General features: G+C 34.9%; 1 protein-coding gene across 1 annotated transcript; it reads left to right on the top strand.

Moving 5' to 3' along the window:
• The first annotated feature begins 3,913 nt into the window (after nucleotides 1-3,913).
• Nucleotides 3,914-21,696, top strand: LOC142354616 (uncharacterized). The gene is made up of 4 exons (XM_075406953.1): nucleotides 3,914-6,079; nucleotides 9,732-9,878; nucleotides 20,325-20,666; nucleotides 21,050-21,696. Exons 1-4 carry the CDS (start codon nucleotides 4,589-4,591, stop codon nucleotides 21,500-21,502), a joined length of 2,433 nt encoding a protein of 810 aa, XP_075263068.1. The 5' UTR covers nucleotides 3,914-4,588; the 3' UTR covers nucleotides 21,503-21,696.

Raw genomic sequence — 21,696 nt, forward strand, 5'->3', positions numbered from 1 at the left:
TGGTAGATTAGTTTAAGAGAAATCAACAAACATACGAACTGTACTCCTATTTTTGGGATATCAAAAGAAACAATTTTCTCACAAAGTTGAAAGCAGCTAGACCCGACTCCTTAAACGTAAATCTGGAGGCATTTACGGTCAACTAATTTACTTAGCTTTTGAACACCAAAACCCATTATCGCTATGTTGAAAAAAATCCCAGCTTGCCATGAAGGCTTTTTGGGTTTTTTATTAAAAAAACAACAGGAGCAAGAAATTCCTGTAAAGCCTACAATTGAAAAACTGAAAAAAAAGCGAATTGCACCCAATTTTAGGTTTAAATAGCGTCATGCGCACTCTGGGAGACCAAATAGCACGATATATTTGTAACATTAACATCCAAAATAGTTAAACTTTTAAGGTAATGCATTAAATCGGCGGGATTTTCATTTTTTTTGATATTTTAGAAAAAAATATCATTTAATGAGCCCAATAAATAGAAGAACTCATTTGCTCAAGCTTGTGCAGCTATTTCAATAGGGAAGAGAACCCTGAATTTGCCCTTTGGGTTCTCGTTAGTTGCATGGGAATAAGTAGAACTCTCAAAATAAATCCAAATTTTTTTTCGAGTGGACAGCCAACTTTCGCAAATTCATGTAAAACAGTTTTATAGAAGAAACTTTATTCCACTAACTGCGAAACTTCCTTCCACTAAACTCCACACCTTTCTAGGAGTAGCTCGCATAGCGACTCGCCTGCTTTGTTTTACCAGAAAATTGATATCCACGAATATGACAAAATTCAGTACTCTTTTCAAGTTTGAACATCTTTAACTTTTTGCCCCGACATATATTGGGAAACAACTACCTAGAGCAGTCAAGACTAATTCAATATCAACAACTTAGGACTATGTTTGTTCTGTCTGGTAGACTGGTTTAAGAGAAATCAACAAACATACGAACTGTGCTCCTATTTTTGGGATATTAAGAGAAACAATTTTCTCACAGAGTTGAATACAGCTACACACGACTCCTTAAACGTAAACCTGGAAACATTTACGGTCAACTTTTTTATTTAGCTTTTGAACACCAAAACCCACTATCGTTATGTTGGAAAAAATCCCAGCTCGCCATGAATGTTTGTTGGGTTTTTTTATTAAAAAACAACAGGAGCAACTCAAAAACTCATCGTTTGGTTGACTCTCGTGTGTTTTTTACTAAAAGAGCGCTGTACTTGTTACAACTGGAGTCGTTAACTCATTTAAAAATAAATTTTTTTTCTTTTATGAAACTTGTATGATTACCGGGAAATCATACAAATCATATATGACCTTGTATGATTACCGGGAAAAATGCAACTCAAAAACTCATCATTTTGCTGACTCTCGTGTGTTTTTTACTAAAAGAGCGTTGTACTTGTTACGACTGGAGTCGTTAACTCATTTAAAAATAAATTTTTTTTCTTTTATGAAACTTGTATGATTACCGGGAAATCATACAAATCATATATGACCTTGTATGATTACCGGGAAAAATGCAACTCAAAAACTCACCATTTTGTTGACTCTCGAGTGTTTTTTTACTAAAAAAGCGTTGTACTTGTTACGACTGGAGTCGTTAACTCATTTACAATTAAAGTTTTTTTCTTTTATGAAACTTGTATGATTACCGGGAAATCATACAAATCATATATGACCTTGTATGATTACCGGGAAAAATGAATATCAAAAACTCATCGCTGGGTTAGTCTGGTGTATTTCTTACCGAATGAGCGCTATAGCTGTTACGATTAGAGTGGTTTAACACTATTTTTGTTTTTTGTATGAAACTTGTATGATTACCGGGAAATCATACAAATCATATATGACCTTGTATGATTACCGGGGATCATATATGACCTTGTATGAAATCAAGGAAAGTTGTATGATGGGCAACCCGGGTGCAGGCTAGATTTTTTTTACAATTTTTGTTGAAGCAAAGCTTGTTCGCTGTTTTAAAGAAATTTATTTCGCTCGTTGTAGCCATTTTTTCTTGATCTTCGTTGAGAAGTCCCAAAAGTTACTGTAATGCTTAGTAATTGCTCTCGAATGAAGTTCGAAGAAATTATTGTAAACGTGTGCGTTTCTTATACAAAAATTATGCGTAACCGTTTAGAATTTTTTCTATTTCTGTTCTCAAGTGACTTCACGCTTCAATTTTTGATCTTTAGAAATTAATTCTGTTGTTGAAATAAAACTGATTGTGAGAGAAGAACGTGTAAGTCTGTGTACCTCAGGAGTTAATGTTCGCAAATCTCACCCGGGAATTCGCGGGTTCGACCCCCTCCCTTGTCAGAAAATTTGCTATAAAAGTTTCTCTAGTCTATCTTACCCTATAAATTGTTTGCCTCGACAGTCGTTCGAGCGCAATCCGTTCGACGTGAAATTTTTTATGTTCAAGATTGATGTCTCATTGTTAAGTGACGGGCTTTGCTTCAATTGGGCTGCGCCCCATTTCAAATAGACCTTGTTTTTTAACGTTTTCGCACAGGCAGAATGATTTTTCTATCTGTAACTTTAACCGATCACAAGTTCCAATGTTGTATAATTTACTAACATCATAATATCTAACATAGATTCCATATAGATATGCTATCTGAAGATAGTAATCAAGAGTTTTGTAATCTTAATACGAAGAGACGTCGAGAAGCTACCGCGGGTAGTGGAGACAATTGGAATTACTTTCAATGAAAGAGTAGCTCATTTAAATCATCATAACTAAATTCTCTAATAGTTTTTTTTAATTGGGTGAGTTTTAATTGTTCTAATTGCATTTTATTATTTGGAGATGGAAAGGTATGCTGAAAGAGTTGAATTGTTCGCTTAATATTTTGATTACTGACGATTGAAAGTTGTTTCAATGTTGGCATTTTTGAGCTTAAGTTTAGTGTTCGGTTTTTTTGTGCTTAATATTGATCGTGTGTTTTTTAACGTTCGTTGAATTATTTCCACGCTGTAATTTAAATGAAATTTGGTTCAAAAACACGAATTAGTACGCGTGAAGCAAAAATTCCATATCAGATCTTAACTGGAGGTAGATTAGGAAATCACTTTTGTGGTCTTTGGAAAGCAATTTTTACAGCCAGTTTTACTTAGTTTTTTTCAATTTTTTGTCGTTTTTCAACAATGTTTTGCTTATGTTTAGGTGTTTCGAGGTCGTGTTTTGGTGTTTGTGAATAAGTGTTTGAATTATTGTAAATCAGGATTTCTCGTGTTATGCTTTGTTTCGTCGTCAAAATTTCGTTACGATCTGTGAGGTCGTCTTTCACATTTATTCGGTGAGCTTTCTGCTCATTCTGTGGAATATTTATTTGGTCACACATGACTTCCCTGACTCTCAAAATGAGATTGGTCATTTGTGAACTGAGGATAACTCAATCTTGTTGGGGGTTTTCTCGAGGCAGATTTTAGAAACAATGCATAAGTTGGACAAATTCCTTTAAATCAAATAAGGAAATATCAGGAAATGATAAACAGAAATTATGTGTTTGTTAGAGCTTTTAAGCTGTCGTAAAAATTTTTGGTCAAGGTGAATAAAACCCTTGAGAAAAACCTTCAGTAGGTATCTGTTTTTGCAAGGCCGTACCTTTTAACAAAATTTAGTTCTAATTTTTGTGACTCAACATCAGTTGTGTACTTCATCATTGGTCCAGCCGAGTTTCATCGACGATAGAAATCATTACCATTTTTAAGAGGACTTAAATTGGTTGGTCCTTAACAGCTCTTTCGTTATCGATGGTTTTAATCATCTGCGAATTTCTATTGTGGACAGCTTTGCTCATTTAAGTTAATTAGCATTAAACTTGGTCCAGTAAGCAGCTGCTTTTTAGACATTGTTTATAAATCAAAATAAATACAAATTACATCTAAATTATACGCATGTACCGCTATCGTTACTATGTTCTTCGTTCTTTTAGTCTGTGTTAGCTGCTTTTTTATAAGGAGTGACAGATCTTACAAAAGCTGTATTGTTATATCTGGCTATTAACTTAAATAATTACTTAGAAATTTAACTAAGCTACAATTGGCTGCATTTAATCCCAAAAGTTATTAGCAAATATTAAGTTAAATATCGAAGAAAGGAATAAATTTCTATTGTTAAATGAATTCTATTGTTTTTGATCAAAGAAATCGGTAATCGAGGTAATTTAATCTTGGCCGAGTTTGTTTTCCGAGAACAAGAAATGTGTCATAGATAAAGAGCCCGGCTGCCAAAAATGGGCTTTGATGTATGATGTTGTAATCACAGATTGCAAAGACTATGGCTAACTTGTGTTTACAATAATCTCCTTACTAATTTCAGTTGTGTTGTTTGATAACAATTCTAACCGCCACCACTTAATTTGCCACCCCTCTCCCTCTGTTGAGTTGTCACACGCACGAGCAGTCATCAAACACCTGTACACAAAGGATTGCCGCTTACTCACAACGTCTCGCTTTCAAATCTACACAACACATACGGCTTAATTGTCGCAGTCAATCTGTTCTCGTTCAGTTGGTCTTTATGGACCGGAGTGTTGAGTTCTTAACTTGCTAAGTTATTGTGGCCATTATTAAACAAGTGCGTGTTAAATGTATATACAAAGTGATCAAGACTTCCAGTATTTCTCCCTGCAACAGCTGACGAGACACAGTATCTCAGGTCAACAACACAACGACCTACAAAACAGGAATAGTTCGCATGATACATCACAACATAGCTCCTCATCACTCAGCAGCAGACCCAAGAAAAGTAAGCTGAAGAACTTCCTGTTTGGGGGGTCGGGGAGTTCGAGTACGGGTTATGGTTCCCATGGAGATATCAACTCCTCCCGAAACATGAATCGCGGATTCCCGGGTTCTCCCAGCAGATCGAAACGACCCCTAAAATGCCCGATTCTTCAGGCCCCGGATTACCTCCTAGACCCGCATATATTTATCGAAAGCTATGTTGAAGTGGAATCGCAATACCTGGGAATCCTGAAAGACGTTCAAAGGAATTTTCCAATGAGTTCGCGGCAAACAGTGCTTACGACAATCGACAGAGCTAAACAGCGTGGTCAGTTACCGTACACGTACCAACCCTGTGATGACGTCATCATAAGCTTGTCAATTCATAATATCAAAATTCTCAGACGCGACTCAGAAACGTTGCTATTGAGAGTATTTTTGCATGAAATTGACTCAATAGGCATGGCTTCAGATTGTGCGGTTACGTATGTTCTCCTGAAAGTTATTCCATCAACACATGCTGCTAAGCGATCTTCGGACTGTCGTTTAGTCGTGCTTAAGTTCGTCAGTTCGGCTCAAGCTGACGAAACTTGTGCTTTGTTCAAACAGCTTTTCGCCACACTTTTCAGTGAATCAGCGGTTCGAGCACTCACACCTCCGATGAAATCTCCTCAATTCCTGAACGGCTCCTCAAACCAAAACACGCCAATGGAAAACTCGCCAGCTTTCCAAATGTTAGCGCCAGATTCCTCCAGAAATTCCTCAATTGCACTGGAAACCTCGGTTGCAAGTGGCCCAGAAATTGCCCGATTTTCACGCCCAACTAGTATCCTAATGCCAGACATACCCAAAAGTAGCTCCTTGTTCTACGACTCGCCACCCCAGTTTTCGCATTACTCACCCGTCCCGAGACCAGACTATTTCAGTCCTCAGTTAAGGGTAGCGTACATGAATCGAAACTCGCCCAACATATTCTCATCACCTCAACAATATCACCATCAACGGGCATTTTCGGACGCCCCGCATCGTGACAATGCTTTGCAATCTAGACTAAATGCCTCATCAACCCCAAGACGTGAAAGTAGTTTCATAATGAACCAAAACGGAACGTCGTCCGTCCAATCAGATCGCAAATTTCTAGAAGACATTCACAAAATTCTGACCCCAGACGAAGTCAAACAGTTTAATTCGATTATTTACGCGTATTTATTTGACAACGGTTCGATCGACTTGTTTATCCAGAATTTAGGAGCCTTGTTGGGTGCTGAACGGATGCACATTATGAGCCAGTTAGGGAAGTTTCTGCCGGTGCTGAAGGAATCTAATCAGCTGCATGCCTTGTTAAGCGAACAGGTTTGTACGGGAATTCCTAGCTTTCATAGATCTTAATTAGTCTTTCAGTTTAATAATCGATTTCATAGAGTACAAATATTTGTACATACATTGAGACTGTAATGGCAGGATCAACAACATGATCAAGAATGACATGCAGAAGCCCTCCAACGCTTGTGTGATGCTGCCCTCTATAAATTTTAAAGATTTTTGAGCAAGTACTGAACTTCTGAGTCAGTTATTCAGACTCAACTGAATTTACACAAAAAGCAACAGAAATTGTATCTAGAATTTTCGGGGTAGTATTTACAGTACTAATTCTGCCCCCACCCCACCCCCTCTTCGGTTATTGGCTAGTCCCAATTTTTGTTAGCCTATGAAAGCCATTATCAGTGCAAAACAGACAAGCATTGGTTCCGTCACATATGGTAATGAAAACTTTTGTTCTTTTTGGGAGTTTCGAATTTTTTGTTCCGACCCCTCTTGAGGGGGGGGGGGGGGAGGAACTATATACTCAACTGGGTTTTTTTTGTTCAGTCAATTTTGGCCGATCGATATATTCATCGTAGAGAGTTGAGACTGGTATCATTAGAGAGCTTGTCCAGCGTAGAATATGGAATTAAAAAGATTTTTTTGATTTTCGTTTTTAACAGGGAGATATCGAGGTTTAAACTTTCGAGAAAATAGAGTGAATTCCGTTGATTTCATTCATCTTTTTTTGGAATTTTTGACGAAAATTTCGCCAATTTTGATAAAATTTAATAAAATTTTTCATGAAAATGTTGTTGATTTTACGTTTAAACACAAATTACATTGTCGGCTATTTTCATTGATTTTTTTGTCACAAATTCCGGCTAAAAATTTCACAAAATTCAGACTTTTTCATCAAAAACAGCACGAAATAATTTTCTTTAGTCCACTCTGATTAAATTTGCAGGAAGTGCACACCCAAACAGCACTAACACAATCTTTGTAGACTGAAAAGGGGGCTAATTCCACTTCAACTTCCGTTGAGAGTCCTCTGTAAATAAAACTTTGCCGTTTTTTGCTAACTTTATTCGTTGATTATCAAAAACGCAGCATTTACTTTTGATTTTTTAACAACAAAATATCTAAGTCAATGACATTCCAAAAATCTAAATATTCCTCATGTACAATCAACATTAGCAGGACTAGTTCTGTACCATTCTTGGACCGTTACCAGCCAAAAATAATAGATTGTCAACAGTCGGTTTTTTATTAAAAAAATTCGATCTTTTTTATATTGATTAAATAACATAACATTTCAAATCAGAGCTAACTAGTGATAGTTCCTATTGGCTTCCTAATTAGCTTGCACATAATTTATCTAGTTGATTGCTTGAAAGCTTATAGTCGTTTTGACTTTCAAAATATTTGATTTTTAAATAAAAATTGGCTTATTGAACTTTGCCTTCATTTTCCTCTTACTTTGGTCAAGTTGTAGCTTAGTGTCAGCAATCAAAGAGTGCTGCTTCTTTCTTCTGAGTTCAAATTTAGTCTTTATTGCGGTTTTGCGCCTTAAGTTATGGTGTTCTGGCTGTGATACCACTAGATTTCACAAGTTTTTTTTTTAGATTTTTAGGTATTTGCACATTTTTCATGTTTTCTAATTTTGTCAAATTATCACGTTGTTGTCAATTCATATATCACATTTTTCGCGTTGAAAATAAAACACAATTGATAACTTTTAGATCTTTAAAGATATAGATTGTGGTTCTTTACCGCTTCGACAATACTTTTTTGAAGAATTTAATTGAATTTTTTAATTTTGTTTTTAACTGTCGTTTTTACTTTGTCTTTTTAGTCGTATTCAATTTCCTGTACAATGACCCGGTTTGATTGGTTTTTCCGGGATGAGTAGATGGGCCGATGTTCTAAAATTAGAAGATAGATAATGGCTTTCATGACAATTGTTTTCCAAAATGAAAAAAAAAAACATTTCAACTTCGCAATTTTGTTCCTTTTATTATCTGTTTGTTACCTGGTCTCGTTAATTACAGGTTAACGACGACATTATTGTTTCAAGGGAAGGTGTCAAAAGGGATCAGTGTCACAAACTCTAGTGTTTTTGAAGAAGTCGATATGAATTTACTGTCTTCGACACGGGTTTTTCACACAAAAAAGTAAATTAATTTTTGATTTTTGTCATATTTGACGTTCTTTTTGTAGACGTAAGACATGTTCTGGATAATTTCAGGTCTTGAGGGCTTCCTTTGGAAGAATAAACTAACCTATTAAATTTTGTAATGAATGGCTTTCATGTCTTTGGAAATAAATTTTTTTCGATAAAAACAAGTTTTACATAATCTTGCATTTTGTCTTTTTGGTCTAATTGTTGCCTAGTTTCATTAATGAGATGTCAAACAATACATTTCAAGGGAAAGTGTCAAACGGTATGGGATTGGTGTCACAAAACCTATTGTTTTAAGAGAATTCGTTATGACTTTACTGGCTTCCACACGGGTTTTTCACAAAAAAAGAAGGATTTTTTTATTTTTGTCATATTTGACGTTCTTTTTGTAGACGTAAGAAATATTCTGGATACCTGCAGGTCTCAAGCGCTTCCTTTGGAAGAATGGACGAACCTATTCAACCTTTTCATTTTGTATTTAATGGTTTTCATGTCTTTGGAAATAATTTTTTTTTTCGAAAAAAAACAAGTAATACATAATTTTGCTTTTTTTTCTGTCTAATTGTTGCTTATTTTCGTTAATGAGCGGCCACATAATACATTATCGGTGTTAAACGAAGATGCAATCGAACATTTTTTGGGGGCAAAAGTATGGCTCTACGGCTTCCAAAGCATTTTCTGGCAAGTTTTCGTTGATTTTTTGTTTGTTGTCTGTTTGTTTTTTTTGTAACTGCATAAAAAATTGAAGAAGCATTGGTAATTGCAAACCTATGGGATATTATAGTTGATTCCTAATGGTTTTCATTACTTTGAAATTAATTTTTTTTTTAAAAAAATTCGGCGAATTTTCTAACTTTAAAGTTTGTTCTTTTTTGTCTCATTGTTACCAAGCTTTATTATGAACTGGTGAATAACCATTTTTTTTCTGGTGAATTACCAGCTGATTGTTTATTTTCAGTTTTATCTGACGCTATTTTGACTTTGTTATTAAGTTTTGTTTTTTAAAATGGGAATAAATTTTTTGAATGTTTGTTGCTGTTGTTTGATTTTGCCGTTCGTCTTCGCTCGCTTTCTTAATATCGGCATATCTCATCAATCTTATGCATCATTTTTTACTCCACTGAGTTATTTGCTCTGGAGGCTATCTTTTCGTTCATACACCAGTTTTTTGTTTGAAAAATACTTGAAATTTTTGTGTTTTTCTGTCTGTTCCTCATTTGGTAGACAATAATGCCAAAATTGGGGATGAGCGGGGTCGGAACTTTATGTGCGATCGCACATTACCGAGCCGCCTTGTTTACTTCTATATTTAGAAATCGATTTTGGGAAAAGGTTATGTCCCTATATATAGATCTATTCTACTTTGTTTCCCAGCTTTACATAGTAACGTGACTTACAATAACTCAAAGTTTGTAAATAAGAGTCATAAATCGAAGGAGGAGGAGGAGGAGGAGGGGGGGGGGGGGGGTCACATTTTAGTAAACTTGATAGTATCACAGCTCAAATTATTGAACACTGCAGGTGTCGAACATGGAGGGGGATGTTTCCCCGAGGGAAGGAGGAAGAGGGGATGGGAGAGGCACTGACGGTGAGGTCAGAAGTGGAAATGAGAGTTCGTCTTTGTCATCTCACAGTCTCAATCTAAATGAACAGACGCCTAGTGGTCAGGTGCGTATGTAAATATCAAACATTTCAGACCTCATATATAAAATAAAAGTGGGGAAATAGGCATTTGTTAATTGATACGATAAAAAAATTAGGGTTGTTCCGTAATTTGATCCCTCGAACTAGCTGGTAGTCCACTACTAGTAACTTTAATTCTTACGGTCCCGGCTGAGACTTTTTGCAATTTTTTTACTTTTTAGCTTTCTATAACAAAACTTTGAAAAGCAAAGTGTAAGGTAAAAACCATGTATAAGATATAAATAGAATTATTTGTAATGGACACGCCAGTCGTCTGAGAGTTATTTGTCCGAGAGCTATTGATACTTGGTTATGTTCTATAATATTGTACAATTTGTCGGCTCTAATAAAAGAAAATTTTGATTTGCATTTTTAGATAATTTTGCAGCTACTTGGCAATCAGAAGGCGCTCGAAAGAAGTTTTAAGTAATTACTGTAGTCGTGTACGCCTTTCATATAAATTTTTTCGCTTGACCGATTTGACTTTTCGAGTGAGCATTTTAAGCTTGGCTTGCATTATGCGTGATCTCAAATGCCTCACATAAAGAAGTTTTAGCAGCTTAACTTAATTAGTGGACGTTTCTACTAAAAGTGCTCCTGAAACTGCAAAAACTTTTCATTTTCCACTCTAAATCATCATCAAAATAAGCTGCAATAACATCATTTAAAGCCCTTGGTGATTTAATCGAGCCTCATATCGCCCAGCTGAAGCAGGCCACAATTAAATTGAGACGAAGTCTGTCATATCAAATTAATTCGTCGGAGTGTAGTTGGTTTATGTTAAGAAGGCGCGTTCACGTGGAAAAGAAAACTTGAATGAAAGAAAAACATTCCATAGAAAAGCAGTCTCAAAAATTGAACCAAAAAAGTGCAAAAATGCATTGCTCTTTTTTGGTGTTTTAATTCTTCAGAAACCTTGGGTAACTTAAAAAGTAGTTAGTAGAAAAAAGTGGCATAAAAAGGCTGTTAATTTTAGGTAGGATGGCTTTTTCTAGCCTAAAGGAAACGGTTCTACCTCTTCTTTCATTTCTTTGAACCCCCTATGATTTAACCCCGTATATAATTACCCCTCAGTCATTTAACACCGCAGTTTATTCACCTTCAAAATCGGTTTAACACCGAAATCTTACGTAGGACTTAAATAACACAAAAACAGACCTTCAAAAGTGAACAGCTAAAGTTTGTTTGAGATCGAAGAATAATGACGAGACGGCTTTAAAGCGCAATACCGTTGATCGAAAAAGAAAACTTGACACGTCTGACCTCTTTTATGTTGCACTTTGATTTCAATCAAAAAAGTTCAAAAACTGTCCTAGACTAGATGACGGAAGAACCCGTACTTTTTAAATGGAAAGATGCAAGCTATATTTTAAACCCTTCTTTCTGGGCAGTCATAAATGAGCAAATCAAAACAAAATTTAACCGTATTTTTAACAGATTTTTCAATAAGATCCAGGTTGATTTTTTTTGTAGCAGCTATGCTGTGCAAGTTTTATATCTAAGAGTGGTAAAGCTGTACCAATTAAGCGTCCCATCGTAGGGTTAGTGCCCGTAATTCCATAATGCTTCGAAGTAACTCCGTGAGGAGGCAAGGAGGGAGCCAACTCAAAAGGATTCAGATGGATTGCAAATTTAAATTAACACGAAAACACATTAAACACCAAAGCATTTCAAATACAAATGGCAATAGCTCTAAAAAATGATTGTCAGTTTTATCCCGCTAAATCTCCGTCAAGTTCTGCGCCTTTGCTTTCAAGCTCTCGTACTTGTTCTTCTTTAAGTAATTTTGTCCGGATGAGGTATTCAGAATGTTTAACTTTTGCACCGCAGAGTCTGTTTGCAAATTAGCCGACAGTTGCCAATTTCCCGGGTGGTATCCGCTGAACAAGGCTTGTATCCCATAATGCCTGCTCTTAACTGCATTAGTTGTTCATTCAGTTCCCTCTATGGCTAAGTATCTTTCAGTCCAGATTTACGGGGAATATAGGAGGACGGTTCAATAGTGAAAACTTGATATAATTTGATTGGAAATAAAATCAAAGCTCGTCTAGTTTTTCCATAACAAAGCTATCTAAGTGCTGTTGATCCAACACATTAGTTATTTCCTCGACAATCAATTCAGAAGATTTTTTCTATTTCCTCAGTTGTTGAGAAAGCTGGAGCAGGGATAATTTTAAGTGCCAGGGCAACTTCATGGTTTTCTGACACTAGCCTTTTTAATTCAAGTTCTCCAATTTTCCTAACAAAATTTTGGGTTAAATGGAAATGGCAGCCAGATAGCATTGAAGCTGGATTGTGGTTTCGGAAGGCATTATTTTGGGAAAGTTCCAGATCTAGCAGAACCTCATCGGGCTCACAATCGGGGGCAGAAGTTTCTAAAGCATCCAATAATTGGCTGCACGTTCTTCCCGTTTTGTTTGGAAGGATGGCATAGAGGCAAGCTGGAGCAATACAGAGATTATATATCTTCTAACACTATTAATTCTATCCTTTTTCTATTTCAGATGCTGGTTCTGAGCAGATTCCCTCAAATTCAAAACAATTGTTTGCAACTTTATTCTATTCTTCTAACTCTTCCAACTCCTTCATGCAACTCCTTCTTCAATTATTTTAGTAAGTCAATCTAATAAGCCAATCACAAGCCCTTTCTACAATCTAAATTTTCATTTTACCAATTCATAATTTCAACCAATACAAAAGTGTAATTCATATTAAATCTGGATTAGGAATTTGTATATGACAATATACATGATGGGTATAAAATTGGTAGAAGTTTCTAGGAGATAATTTAAACGTTCCATCCGCAAACCAAAACTTAGAACCTTTGAGAACCGATATCATATAGGGATAACCAAAAATTAAAATACGCTCGAGGTCAACTTTTCTCCTGTTATACTGCAAATAATCTTCAAAAGTATCGAGTATATCAAAAGGCCGGTCCGAAGGTTCTTGAATTAGCACGGTTTGCATATTCTTTCTTAAATGCTGCGATGTTTGTATTGAGTTGGTTTTGACTTAAGGCATACTGTGTCGAGAGAACGTCGGTTACTAGTAAAATTGCGGAAGCTACGGCTTCTACGGGCGTTAAGTTTTCATTCAGGGCTTTGATCTTTTTTTATAACTTTTCGTGTTGCCGGCTTTGCAATGGAAACATTATGATCCTGATCTCCGTTTACGCGAATAAATAAATAAATCTTGTTTAAACGCGGCACTTGTAGCTTTGATATTTCGAGCGATTACAGGTAGTGGTAAATTTAGTTCTTCTTTTAACATAAAACTCATGGCGTACTAAAAACAGTATTTCTTTGTTTTTGGAAGAAATGGTAAACTCAAAGTCGACAGTTATCATGCTGATTTCGAAATGCTATGAAACAAAAAATGTTCTCGGGTGCCATTCATTTTTCCATTGCTTACTTTATTGCCTTCGCCCCATTAGGTACTAGATGAGGTAACTAATTCGCTTATTGTTATAGCTTTGCCTCTAACTGTTGATTCGTTAGCTTTATCTCCCGGACAATTTTGAGCCATGAATTTAGAGATTAAAATTAAACCGCCCCTTTTTCACCCCGATTTTAATCCCTATTAATTAGACTAAATATAATTGATTGATACCTAATTATCATCAATTATAGGCAGCTTAGAATCGGGGTGAAACAAAAGAGGGCTCATATTATGAGTAGTTAAATGATGCAGGGGTGAAAAAATCTGTGTTGAAATATAGACGGGAAAAATAGGACACCAAAGGAAACATGTAAGATAAAAATTGATAAACAATTCGGAGAAGACAGACAAACTGAAAACTATGCGAAAGCAGTTTGCGAAAGAGTTGCCCAGATAGTCACTACAGCAATTGTTCCAAACAAGTTTACATTATAGCACTTGTTTCTTTTAACTCAAAAGCTAAACGAGAGAATCAAAACAAATTTTATTGAACAAGGACTAATGTCATTGCCTTCTCAATCTAATCAATTTTTTTTTATTATATTAATAAATTTTAAATAAATTTATTTCCTACCGTTTTTCTTTTTGTCATACGAAAGATTCTGGACAATCAATAATCTTAATTGCATCTATTAATATTTAATTGAATCTATTATCTGATTTCCGTCTATAGCCAACGGGATTTAATGACTCATTTAATTGTTTTTTTTTTGGGAAATGTTTTTGAACTTCCCGATTTTCGTTCTCCTTGTCGTCAACAAGTAACTTAGCCGCCTTATTGACAGATCAACATCCTGCTCCCAATATTTTTTGTCGTGTTATGAGCTCTATCTGATGTATTAAGAGCTTAAAAATGTGTTTCCATTAGATTTTTGTTAGTTTTCGATACTGTTCAAAATTTGTTTCTGTTTGTTTTCTTTTTCACAAAAGCCTTTCCAAAAGAAGACCAATTCAAAATCAAAGGAGACTAAAGCAAAGTTTCAAAACTTTTGTCAAATTAAATTTTTTAATGATTTTCAGTGTCTTATAGTTTTAATGGCTTCAACTCTGTGATTTCGATAAATTTTTTGTTAAATTTCGAGATCTGCCCTTATTCGTTGTTTTTTGTCGTCTTATGATTGATTCTCATTAATAACAAACACAAATGGCTTCATGAGCGTCTGCAAGGTAATCTGTTTTTGTTTTAAGTTGAAAGATTATGGTTGCAACTCTTCCAACTCCTTCATGCAACTCCTTCTTCAATTATTTTAAGTCAATCTAATAAGCCAATCACAAGCCTTTTCTACAATCTAAATATTCATTTTACCAATTCATAATTTCAACCAATACAAAAGTGTAATTCATATCAAATCTGGATTAGGAATTTGTATATGACAATATACATGATGGGTATAAAATTGGTAGAAGTTTCTAGGAGATAATTTAAACGTTCCATCCGCAAACCAAAACTTAGAACCTTTGAGAACCGATATCATATAGGGATAACCAAAAATTAAAATACGCTCGAGGTCAACTTTTCTCCTGTTATACTGCAAATAATCTTCAAAAGTATCGAGTATATCAAAAGGCCGGTCCGAAGGTTCTTGAATTAGCACGGTTTGCATATTCTTTCTTAAATGCTGCGATGTTTGTATTGAGTTGGTTTTGACTTAAGGCATACTGTGTCGAGAGAACGTCGGTTACTAGTAAAATTGCGGAAGCTACGGCTTCTACGGGCGTTAAGTTTTCATTCAGGGCTTTGATCTTTTTTTATAACTTTTCGTGTTGCCGGCTTTGCAATGGAAACATTATGATCCTGATCTCCGTTTACGCGAATAAATAAATAAATCTTGTTTAAACGCGGCACTTGTAGCTTTGATATTTCGAGCGATTACAGGTAGTGGTAAATTTAGTTCTTCTTTTAACATAAAACTCATGGCGTACTAAAAACAGTATTTCTTTGTTTTTGGAAGAAATGGTAAACTCAAAGTCGACAGTTATCATGCTGATTTCGAAATGCTATGAAACAAAAAATGTTCTCGGGTGCCATTCATTTTTCAATTGCTTACTTTATTGCCTTCGCCCCATTAGGTACTAGATGAGGTAACTAATTCGCTTATTGTTATAGCTTTGCCTCTAACTGTTGATTCGTTAGCTTTATCTCCCGGACAATTTTGAGCCATGAATTTAGAGATTAAAATTAAACCGCCCCTTTTTCACCCCGATTTTAATCCCTATTAATTAGACTAAATATAATTGATTGATACCTAATTATCATCAATTATAGGCAGCTTAGAATCGGGGTGAAACAAAAGAGGGCTCATATTATGAGTAGTTAAATGATGCAGGGGTGAAAAAATCTGTGTTGAAATATAGACGGGAAAAAATAGGACACCAAAGGAAACATGTAAGATAAAAATTGATAAACAATTCGGAGAACACAGACAAACTGAAAACTATGCGAAAGCAGTTTGCGAAAGAGTTGCCCAGATAGTCACTACAGCAATTGTTCCAAACAAGTTTACATTATAGCACTTGTTTCTTTTAACTCAAAAGCTAAACGAGAGAATCAAAACAAATTTTATTGAACAAGGACTAATGTCATTGCCTTCTCAATCTAATCAATTTTTTTTTGATTATATTAATAAATTTTAAATAAATTTATTTCCTACCGTTTTTCTTTTTCTCATACGAAAGATTCTGGACAACCAATAATCTTAATTGCATCTATTAATATTTAATTGAATCTATTATCTGATTTCCGTCTATAGCCAACGGGATTTAATGACTCATTTAATTGTTTTTTTTGGGAAATGTTTTTGAACTTCCCGATTTTCGTTCTCCTTGTCGTCAACAAGTAACTTAGCCGCCTTATTGACAGATCAACATCCTGCTCCCAATAATTTTTGTCGTGTTATGAGCTCTATCTGATGTATTAAGAGCTTAAAAATGTGTTTCCATTAGATTTTTGTTAGTTTTCGATACTGTTCAAAATTTGTTTCTGTTTGTTTTCTTTTTCACAAAAGCCTTTCCAAAAGAAGACCAATTCAAAATCAAAGGAGACTAAAGCAAAGTTTCAAAACTTTTGTCAAATTAAATTTTTTAATGATTTTCAGTGTCTTATAGTTTTAATGGCTTCAACTCTGTGATTTCGATAAATTTTTTGTTAAATTTCGAGATCTGCCCTTATTCGTTGTTTTTTGTCGTCTTATGATTGATTCTCATTAATAACAAACACAAATGGCTTCATGAGCGTCTGCAAGGTAATCTGTTTTTGTTTTAAGTTGAAAGATTATCGTTGCAACTCTTCCAACTCCTTCATGCAACTCCTTCTTCAATTATTTTAGTAAGTCAATCTAATAAGCCAATCACAAGCCCTTTCTACAATCTAAATTTTCATTTTACCAATTCATAATTTCAACCAATACAAAAGTGTAATTCATATTAAATCTGGATTAGGAATTTGTATATGACAATATACATGATGGGTATAAAATTGGTAGAAGTTTCTAGGAGATAATTTAAACGTTCCATCCGCAAACCAAAACTTAGAACCTTTGAGAACCGATATCATATAGGGATAACCAAAAATTAAAATACGCTCGAGGTCAACTTTTCTCCTGTTATACTGCAAATAATCTTCAAAAGTATCGAGTATATCAAAAGGCCGGTCCGAAGGTTCTTGAATTAGCACGGTTTGCATATTCTTTCTTAAATGCTGCGATGTTTGTATTGAGTTGGTTTTGACTTAAGGCATACTGTGTCGAGAGAACGTCGGTTACTAGTAAAATTGCGGAAGCTACGGCTTCTACGGGCGTTAAGTTTTCATTCAGGGCTTTGATCTTTTTTTATAACTTTTCGTGTTGCCGGCTTTGCAATGGAAACATTATGATCCTGATCTCTGTTTACGCGAATAAATAAATAAATCTTGTTTAAACGCGGCACTTGTAGCTTTGATATTTCGAGCGATTACAGGTAGTGGTAAATTTATTTCTTCTTTTAACATAAAACTCATGGCCTACTAAAAACAGTATTTCTTTGTTTTTGGAAGAAATGGTAAACTCAAAGTCGGCAGTTATCATGCTGATTTCGAAATGCTATGAAACAAAAAATGTTCTCGGGTGCCATTCATTTTTCAATTGCTTACTTTATTGCCTTCGCCCCATTAGGTACTAGATGAGGTAACTAATTCGCTTATTGTTTTAGCTTTGCCTCTAACTGTTGATTCGTTAGCTTTATCTCCCGGACAATTTTGAGCCGTGAATTTAGAGATTAAAATTAAACCGCCCCTTTTTCACCCCGATTTTAATCTCTATTAATTAGACTAAATATAATTGATTGATACCTAATTATCATATTATCATCAATTATAGGCAGCTTAGAATCGGGGTGAAACAAAAGAGGGCTCATATTATGAGTAGTTAAATGATGCAGGGGTGAAAAAATCTGTGTTGAAATATAGACGGGAAAAAACAGGACACCAAAGGAAACATGTAAGATAAAAATTGATAAACAATTCGGAGAACACAGACAAACTGAAAACTATGCGAAAGCAGTTTGCGAAAGAGTTGCCCAGATAGTCACTACAGCAATTGTTCCAAACAAGTTTACATTATAGCACTTGTTTCTTTTAACTCAAAAGCTAAACGAGAGAATCAAAACAAATTTTATTGAACAAGGACTAATGTCATTGCCTTCTCAATCTAATCAATTTTTTTTATTATATTAATAAATTTTAAATAAATTTATTTCCTACCGTTTTTCTTTTTGTCATACGAAAGATTCTGGACAATCAATAATCTTAATTGCATCTATTAATATTTAATTGAATCTATTATCTGATTTCCGTCTATAGCCAACGGGATTTAATGACTCATTTAATTGTTTTTTTTTGGGAAATGTTTTTGAACTTCCCGATTTTCGTTCTCCTTGTCGTCAACAAGTAACTTAGCCGCCTTATTGACACATCAACATCCTGCTCCCAATAATTTTTGTCGTGTTACGAGCTCTATCTGATGTATTAAGAGCTTAAAAATGTGTTTCCATTAGATTTTTGTTAGTTTTCGATACTGTTCAAAATTTGTTTCTTTTCGTTTTCTTTTTCACAAAAGCCTTTCCAAAAGAAGACCAATTCAAAATCAAAGGAGACTAAAGCAAAGTTTCAAAACTTTTTTGTCAAATTAAATTTTTTAATGATTTTCAGTGTCTTATAGTTTTAATGGCTTCAACTCTGTGATTTCGATAAATTTTTTGTTAAATTTCGAGATCTGCCCTTATTCGTTGTTTTTTGTCGTCTTATGATTGATTCTCATTAATAACAAACACAAATGGCTTCATGAGCGTCTGCAAGGTTATCTGTTTTTGTTTTAAGTTGAAAGATTATGGTTTGCAAAAATTTTTGAAAATGTTTGCTGCAAAATAAGCGGATTTTTCAGATTTGTCACTTATGTCATTTTTGTTGTTTGGTCTCTGTATTAACAGGTCGCATTTTTTTCTAGTCAGTCAAGATCGCATCGTTTTTCTCGTTATCCAGGTTTTTAAATAATTATTTCATCTAGTAGTCTCTGGATTTGGTTCTATGCATTTTCATGTGTGATTTTTGGGACTGCCCATTTTTGAGTCTTGTTTCCGTAACAAATTATTAAGATATTGTAGCGGCCCAATGAATGTTATAAAATGCGCAATTGACGAAGTTGAATGCTCTTCATGAATAGCCAATTGTTTTAAATGTTGCGGCAACGCCTTCCTGTTAATTTGAATTGATCTTTTTTTTTTCATTTTTGACGTATTTTTTGTAGTCAGCTGACATATTATGCATAATGACAGGTTTTAATTGCTTCCTCTGAAGTATAAGTTAATTTTAATGAGCAGAGTTGATACGTATTTAATTTAATCAATTTGTAATTGGTTCTTTTTAACAAGAGAATCGTATATTTGAACTTTGCCCATTTTTCTCTTATCTGTCGACCTGTTACCGAGTTTCTTTATTGACAGGTCTCATATCTTATCTAATAAAGTACAAGTTAGTTTGTTGAATTCAGGTTTTATCTTTTTCTATATTCCTTTTGTGGTTAAGTGATTTTTAAATATAAACGACAAATTTTGGTCGTAATTAATGTTTGCTATTATTTGACTTTTGTTTGTCTTGGCTACTTCTTTCATTAATGGCAAGGCTCATCGGCCCTCTAGTCCAGCATTATTTTTTTCACTTGGTTGTTTGTCGAACGATTTTTGATTGTTTGGATGTATTCTATCTCTTCCTCATTTGGTAGACAAATTAAATAAAAACGTGGATGAGCGGGGTTGGAACATTGTGCGAACGCACATTAACGAGCCTGCCTCCTTGTTGGATACTAAAGCTATTGGAGGATTATTGCTCACGTTTTCGACAAAAATGATTTCAGTTTGTCTATTTCCTTTTTTTGCTCTTTCTTATCATGGACTGTGTTTGAATTAGCTAAGGTTGACCATACCATAGCAAAGAAAATCTTAATAATTGTGAAAATGGGCTGGAATTTACCTGCGGTGATCTTTAATCCGTCATGTTAATCACGTGGAAAAATATGCAATCATATTTTGTGTAATTTTAGCTTTGATCTTGTATTCAATGATAAGAAGAATTTTTCACGATTATTTGACGGTTGAATATTGACCAAGATCTTCTCAGTTCACTGGAATTGTTAAAAACAAAAGGTTTTGTCAGCATCGGAAAGACAAATTAATCAAGAGAACCAAATATTTCTTAATTTTCCAATTGAGCGATCGTTTTGTTTTGCTGCTCCATTTTGTCTATCTCAATTTGGTTGGTCGTGTGACTTTTTCGGATCTTTTCCGTTTGTGCCCCAAGCTTAGTAGGTGCATTTTTTGGACCCGCCAGACACAAGCGCCATATTTTAACATATGATTTTCTGTGTACTCTGTAACTGGGGGCGCATAACGTACTGTGGGTGCACCAACGGATAAGATCCCATTTTTCTATTATTACTCATATTTATGCGTTCTTCGTTTTAGCGAAATGGTCATAATAAAATGCCTACGAGCTCAGCCGAATCTCAGCATAGAGGTGGTGCGAGAAGCAAAGAGCCATCGAACAGGCAAAAGGACATTTCGGGAGTGATAGAGAACAGAAAGAATGTAATGTCGTATTGTTCATCTTCATCATCTTCGTGCTCATTTTCTGCCTCAAATGAAACCCAACAGCAACTGCCCGGATCCAATGAGAGATCAAGAGGAAAATCCAAGGTGCATAAACCCACTGAGCCAAGTGGAAAGTATTATCCAAATAGTGTCGCAAATGCTGACAGGAAAACGTCAGCTGGAGGAATTACCCTGAATGAAAATGGACGAGTGAAGGTCAGTTTTAGATTTTAAATATCCTCAATTTTACTTTTGGATATGAAGCAGATTTATCACGTTTCTAGGGAAATTTTAATGAAGTACTGGTTTATTTAATTTTGAAAGAAGGTTAACTACCCATCGCTCTCTAACTATCATTTGACGTCTTAATGCTAATGGCTAATGTTTACTTAAATTCAATGGCCGATCAAGTTAACAAGAGGCTTTTAGTTGCTTTTGAATTTTTTAGAAAAATGTTAATTGTATGGGTTGAAAATGAGAGTACCTTCTGATTCTTCATTGGCCAATTTTTTTTACTGTTGATGGCCACAGTTATAATAACTAAGTTAAGTGTCAATTCAAATCCTCTCTTCAAAATAAAAGGAAATGACAATTTTTAGCCCAAGAAGCGAGCAGTTGAATCAACCGAAGACAATCAAAATGAGACTGAAACTAATAACGACCAGATGGTGATTCCAAAAGAACTGCTGGAACTGGACTCGATGCTGGCTCAGATGGCAATGTCCTCACCCCCGACCACATTGGGGGGTAGTAACGGCCTGGTCAAGGAGAGAACCGCTAAATCTGAAGCAAACTCAAGCGATTGTGAAAACGAAAACAAAACTTTAGAAGCTCCTACAAACACAAATTCGGCGTTAAGTAGTAACCAAAACAGCTCTTATACTCTCAATTCCAGTACCTACATTAAGTCTTCAGGAAGCGAGAAAAGTGCGAAGAAACCGAATAAAGTCGAACCCTCGAGACCAAATAACCAAACAAAACCCCATGAGATGAAAAATTCGCCACCGCGTCATTTGAAGCAAATGTTTGAACCCCCTGGCAACGATTTGTAATGAGTTATTACAGTTTTCACCTTCGGAGAATGAAATAATATTGGTATTTGCTGAATTATGAATTTTCGAATTGACTTAAAATATTGTATCATAATTTGAAATCATTGAATAATTTAACAGATATTTATTGAAGTAGTTTTACTATTGGTATTTCCGAGTGCGGCTTGTTAACATGAAATAAAAGTTAGATTCTG

The sequence above is a fragment of the Convolutriloba macropyga genome, chromosome 15 (assembly GCF_964194025.1).
Source record: "Convolutriloba macropyga chromosome 15, txConMacr16.3, whole genome shotgun sequence".
NCBI lineage: Eukaryota > Metazoa > Xenacoelomorpha > Acoela > Convolutidae > Convolutriloba > Convolutriloba macropyga.